General features: G+C 35.6%; 1 protein-coding gene and 1 pseudogene across 2 annotated transcripts; both read left to right on the top strand.

Moving 5' to 3' along the window:
• Window positions 1-931: 931 nt before the first annotated feature.
• On the top strand, window positions 932-2,410 carry LOC149141109 (glutathione S-transferase F10-like; annotated as a pseudogene). The gene is made up of 3 exons (XR_016264647.1): window positions 932-1,330; window positions 1,427-1,475; window positions 1,606-2,410. The product of XR_016264647.1 is annotated as a glutathione S-transferase F10-like (transcript).
• On the top strand, window positions 2,333-3,339 carry LOC149141108 (glutathione S-transferase F9-like). The gene is made up of 3 exons (XM_089448999.1): window positions 2,333-2,482; window positions 2,580-2,628; window positions 2,759-3,339. Exons 1-3 carry the CDS (start codon window positions 2,333-2,335, stop codon window positions 3,208-3,210), a joined length of 651 nt encoding a protein of 216 aa, XP_089305125.1. The 3' UTR covers window positions 3,211-3,339.
• The last annotated feature ends 2,661 nt before the right edge of the window (window positions 3,340-6,000 follow it).

The following is a 6,000-nucleotide window of genomic DNA, read 5'->3' as shown; positions in this document are numbered from 1 at the left end:
TCAAAATCTTGAAATTTGACACTGCTTCCCAGAGCTCCAAAAATTTCTGCAAAATTTTAAAATTTGTGAACTAATAAACTATTCTATTTCAAAATCTGCTAAAATCAAAATTACAACCTAAATAATAAACCATTTCAGATTATAAATGTTTTTAATGGTTATATTAGGATAAAGATGATGCGTTGATGCTTTTTCCAGACAATCTAATCAGGCTGTTTTATGCGTTTTATAAAACTAAAAATTTTGTAATTAGAAAATTCACAGAAATTTGAAGACAAATAATCACAAATTCCGGTATTTTTTTTTTTTTTTCTAATTTGAAAAAGATTAAGCATTCACAGATATTTTATGAAAAGTAATCACAGATTTGCCGGACTACCGGGAACATCGAAAATGCAGTCTCGAAAAATCCGATTTATAGTTGCAGTCTCGGAAAAAATTGGAAATTTGAGTTATAGTTATAAGATTTTAGGTGTTTTATAGATTTTTGATGTGCTAAATCTATTTTCGCCATCCAAAACAAGATTCAAATATTTCTACTGTAGTCTAACTAGATTGTCTTTTTGCTCTGAAAATCATGGAAATTCTGGTAAGATTTTGATAAAATCTGGCAGGTAAATCCAGAATAAAGTTGTCAGATTTTAAATATCCAGAAGTTTTTGATAATGCTGAATCCATTTTCATTATCAAAAATATAATTCAAACGATGCTGTTGCAAAAAATATAATTTTTTTTACCTAATTCTAATTCTAATTACCTTTAACTATAGAGTAATTCAGGGGCCTCTATTGACACTTCCTAAACTTTGGAAAAAATGGAAAATGACCCATCTCGCCAATTAGGCGATCAAGGCGAAATTGACGCTCTGTAGACACCACCTTTCGCGTCTGTCCCGAAAAAGCATGGAATCTCAACGCCTTTTCCCCGACACAATTTTTCCAATGGGCCACCTCAAGCCAAATTCGTGGTCACAATTGTCGCGTACACACTGCAATTCTAATTGAAGAGGGTTTGCTCTCGTGGTCACAAATGAGGCGTACACACTGCAATTCTAATTGAAGAGGGTTTGCTCTCAGCATTTTTTAATGGGTCAGTTTTCCAGGTTCCTCCGTGACTCGCCGATCAATCCGTGTTGACCTGTTTTGCAGTCTCTGAGAGGGAGAAACCGAGAGAGATTCAATGGCGGCGATCAAAGTGCATGGTTTTCACGCCTCCACGGCCACCAATATGGTGCTGTGCTGTTTGAATGAGAAACAAGTTAGAGTACGACTTCGTCCTGGTCGATCTCCCTACTGGTGCTTACAAGAAACCCCAATATCTGGCTCTCAATGTAAGAAAAACCCTCTTCAGTTTTCTGCAATCTCTCTGACATATCAAATACTCCGTTCATAATATACTTTTTGTTTCTGATTGTGTTATGATGCAGCCATTTGGGGTAGTACCCACAATCCAAGATGGGAATCTCACCTTATTTGGTAATTGCCCAGCAACCCACTTCATCTGAGCTCAGTTTAATTGAAGCCCTTATTTTATTTTGGTAGTTTATATCCATCCCTGATATGGGGATCTTAACAAAAGATGTGTTTCATTGGTCATGAGTAACAGAGTCAAGAGCCATTCTCAGGTATTTGGTCCAAAAGTTCAAGGGGCAGGGCACAGATCTCTTGGGAAGTACCCTGTCTGAAGAAGCCCTAGTTTATCAATGGTGTGAGGTGGAAGGGCAGTCGTTCAATCCCCCTGTTTCGACCATCGTTTCTCAAATCCTGGTCGTCCCAATGAGGGGAGGCAGCACAGACGAAGCAGCAGTGGAGATGAATATAGAGAAGCTGGGAAAAGTGTTGGATATTTACGAAGAAAGGTTCAAAGAGCAAGTACTTGGCAGGTGATTTCTTCAGCTTGGCCGGCCTCCAACATCTGCCCCATACTCACTACCTCGTCAACGCTTGCGGAAAGGGTGATCTCATATCTACCAGGAAGCATGTGAATGCATGGTGGGAGGACATCTCCAGTCGCCCTACCTGGCAGAAAGTTGCAGAAAACATCTTTGCTGTCTGTTGCTTCCACCTAACCGCACACCAGCTACCTACCCCCTAATATATCATTTTTTATCTAATTAAATAAATATTTAACCTAACAGTCTCGATTTGTTCCGTCGGCCATACCGCCTCCTAAATATTAATTTTCAGATGCTACCTGCATCTAATACACTGAAGGGCGGGTCTCCTTGCATTCTCTATAAAATGAGTCAGGCCTCCACTCTTCTTCACCATTCATTTCCTATTGAATAGTTTCGCAGGAACCAAGTTCTGTCTGCAAGAGATACAGATCAGTAATGGCGGTGATCAAGGTACACGGTCACCACATCTCCACGGCCGCAGGTATGGTGCTGTGCTGTTTGAGTGAGAAACAAGTTGAGTACGACTTCGTCCTGGTCGATCTCCTTACTGGTGCTCACAAGAAACCCCAATATCTGGCTCTCAATGTAAGAAAAACCCTCTTCAGTTTTCTGCAATCTCTCTGACATATCAAATACTCTGTTCATAATATACTTTTTTATTTCTGATTGTGTTATGATGCAGCCATTTGGGGTAGTACCCACAATCCAAGATGGGGATCTCACCTTATTTGGTAATTGCCCAGCAACCCACTTCATCTGAGCTCAGTTTAATTGAAGCCCTTATTTTATTTTGGTCGTTTATATCCATCCCTGATATGGGGATCTTAACAAAAGATGTGTTTCACTGGTCATGAGTAACAGAGTCAAGAGCCATTCTCAGGTATTTGGCCCAAAAGTTCAAGGGGCAGGGCACAGATCTCTTGGGAAGTACCCTGTCTGAAGAAGCCCTAGTTTATCAATGGTGTGAGGTGGAAGGGCAGTCGTTCAATCCCCCTGTTTCGACCATCGTTTCTCAAATCCTGGTCGTCCCAATGAGGGGAGGCAGCACAGACGAAGCAGCAGTGGAGATGAATATAGAGAAGCTGGGAAAAGTGTTGGATATTTACGAAGAAAGGTTATCAAAGAGCAAGTACTTGGCCGGTGATTTCTTCAGCTTGGCCGACCTCCAACATCTGCCCCATACTCACTACCTCGTCAACGCTTGCGGAAAGGGTGATCTCATATCTTCCAGGAAGCATGTGAATGCATGGTGGGAGGACATTTCCAGTCGCCCTACCTGGCAGAAAGTAGCAGAAAATATGAAATTTAATTGAGAGTAAAGATTTTATAGGTGCATCTATGTATACATGGCAGGCAGTAATTAAATAAAATGTGGGGATCCTATTTATATGTGTCATATAACGATCCTTCATACAGGTTAATAAAGCTTTACTTCTCAGTCATTCATGGCCACAACCACACTCTGCATCTGAAACATTAAGAATGAAGATAAGCTTTTATGAGGATGTTAGCATTTACTGTATTTATCAAAACAATATATATTTAAGCATTTTAAAAATGCAGGGAATTTTGGAAATTTACATCTTTTCAAATTTAAGTGACAAAAAATTTACCCCTTTACAAATTTCAGGTCAATATTAGATAAATTTGTTAAGATGCAACTCTCTTTTTGAACTAAAATTTAAAGAAAAATGTGCAGCCTGGAGTTAAAATGAATTTTTAATAATATTATTTTTTATTTCTATAAATTCTACATTTTTATATAAAAATATTTTTACATATATATGTTTGCTATTTTTTTTATTTTTTTTACACATTTTATAAAATAAATTTTAATTTTATGTTTTTAATGTAAGATTTGTAATCACAGAAAAGAAAGAAGTGATCAAGCTATAACAATTTCAATAGATGATGGGCTTGCAACTAGATATATATAATATGATTTTTCTTTTTTGAACTAAGTAGATCCGGTCTTAATGTTGGATGGAGTGGGATGCTATCACCAAATTTGCGTGAAGAATAATCGAATTTTGACATTCCTTGGAATAGTTCAATTCCCTAAAATATGGTTCTCATTTTTTACCCCTTCCCATAAAATTTTAACCTATGACTTGAGGAGACTAAACCCCAATGAAACCAATTATCTACACCACATAGGTCATATGCACAATATTGATTATATATAAAAAGATTGATTAATTTTTTTAATTGTAAATACTGAATTTTTATAAACTTACTAATTAAATTTAGATATGAATTTATAAAATATAATAGTTATGAAAATAAAGCAATATTTTAATTTATAAATAAAAATGATTATTAAATTGTGGCTACTATATACATTTTCTATATATCTTGCATTTCTATATAAAAATATTTGTATTTCACCTATATGCCCCTAGTGTAGGAGGGTACACGCAAAAACAAGTCCCATCATTAACTCTGGCCTTTGGAGTTTTGGTGTTTGGAATCCATTTGCAAGTAGTCCCACCCATGTTGTAATTGTATTTTATTAATTAAATTCATTAAATTTTTATACGTTTTGAAATATCATGTTTATGAATATGAATTGCTAATGTTTTAATGTGATGCATATATTATGATTTTTTTGATCTAAAAGATTGTTTATAATTTTATTTATTAAATTGAAATTGTAATATAACATATCAAATTGATTCAATTTATTCCTTTTATTTATTATTATTAATTTATGTTAAGAAAATATTATGTTTTGTTATTATTATTATCTGATGTAAGTGTGTATCTATTTCCACAAAATATCATTCAAATTTCATATATAAATGAAAGACATGAAACAAAGAAAATATATTATAAAAAATAAAATAAATTTTATTATTTTTTGTAAGCTAAATTTGTTATTCCAAAAGATACAAAAGAGTCTAACTAAGGAAAAATAGGCGAGTCCCTATGAGCAATTGTTTTATCCAAAACATGATACATACAACATACCATTTATAACAAAGATTAATCAAAACCAAAGTGACTAGATGACTATTGAACCCAGCTAATCTATTTTTGCGTAGCATAACAAAGTTCTTATACATAAACAAATATCTTATACATTAACATAGTAGATAGAAGGCAAAAAATTTCAGCAACAAGAGCATGCATGACACTATGAGGACGTAGAAACATCAATGGGATTGAAAGGGTGTTGACAGTGCTAAGGGTGTTGACAGTGCTAGAAATCCGTCAACCAAGGGGGTCTCTTTGATGTGAAGTCTCAATTAGACCTCACACCATTTGGAATAGAAGCCCCATCTGGAGTATCGGCCCGACTGCCATGTATTGTTGTAGATTTTTATTGGCTACAAAGTTCAGCACAAGAGAGTAATACGTAGGTATCTTTGGATTAGCAAGTGAGTATGCCTTTTGAAATGCTCAGCTGCGGAAAGTATCAAGGTCCTTCTACTGAAAGGGGAGAGAAAAGTGGGCCCTATAAAAACGAATAATAGTATTAATTTAGAAAAGGCAAATGAGCACATACATAAGAATGAATCATTGATCAACCAACGAAATAGTTCACAAGGAAGCAACGATTGTTAAAGCAAATACAACACACCTTCAACAAGATAAGTACCAAAGCCACCGAAATAGTTCAATTTCCTTAGTACAAATGAGAAACAAAATACATTGCAGACATTTGAAGAACAATCTTACAATATTCACGATATTCACGACATATGCATGAAAGTGTTCCGACTCAACGAGCTTTTGAATTAAGTAAAAGTTCCAAGATACATCAAGACATCAAACACCACTAGCCCCAATAGTGGAGCATTAGAGCAGTCACTTGCTCCTCCAAAACAACTATCTTCCTCTCTAATGCCTAGTAGGAGGAACCAAGGTGAAAAGTCCATTGCATGTACAATGAGGGTGTATATATAACAAATGGGGTGATCATTCACCTCCCATGTGACTCTTGGACTACCCTCATGATTGTTTGACTTCTCTATGACCTTTCAACTCCCACATGACTTTTCAAATTACATGGATGACTCTTGGACTTCCACTTTACAATACATTTTCCGATATAGAATTTACATAATCCACCAATGATGTGGCACAAGATGACGTGACAT

The sequence above is a fragment of the Pinus tabuliformis genome, chromosome X (assembly GCF_031772625.1).
Source record: "Pinus tabuliformis cultivar Carrire ecotype Pingquan chromosome X, CPIR1, whole genome shotgun sequence".
Lineage (NCBI taxonomy): Eukaryota > Viridiplantae > Streptophyta > Pinopsida > Pinales > Pinaceae > Pinus > Pinus tabuliformis.
This window is presented reverse-complemented; position numbering and strand designations above follow the sequence as displayed.

Bases quoted from the DNA above. Each gene is read 5' to 3' on its own strand.
- LOC149141108 (XM_089448999.1), top strand. From the start codon at position 2,333: ATGGCGGTGATCAAGGTACACGGTCACCACATCTCCACGGCCGCAGGT. The intron at 2,483-2,579 runs GTAAGAAAAACC...GTTATGATGCAG, and splicing joins CCCAATATCTGGCTCTCAAT to CCATTTGGGGTAGTACCCAC. The intron at 2,629-2,758 runs GTAATTGCCCAG...CATGAGTAACAG, and splicing joins TGGGGATCTCACCTTATTTG to AGTCAAGAGCCATTCTCAGG.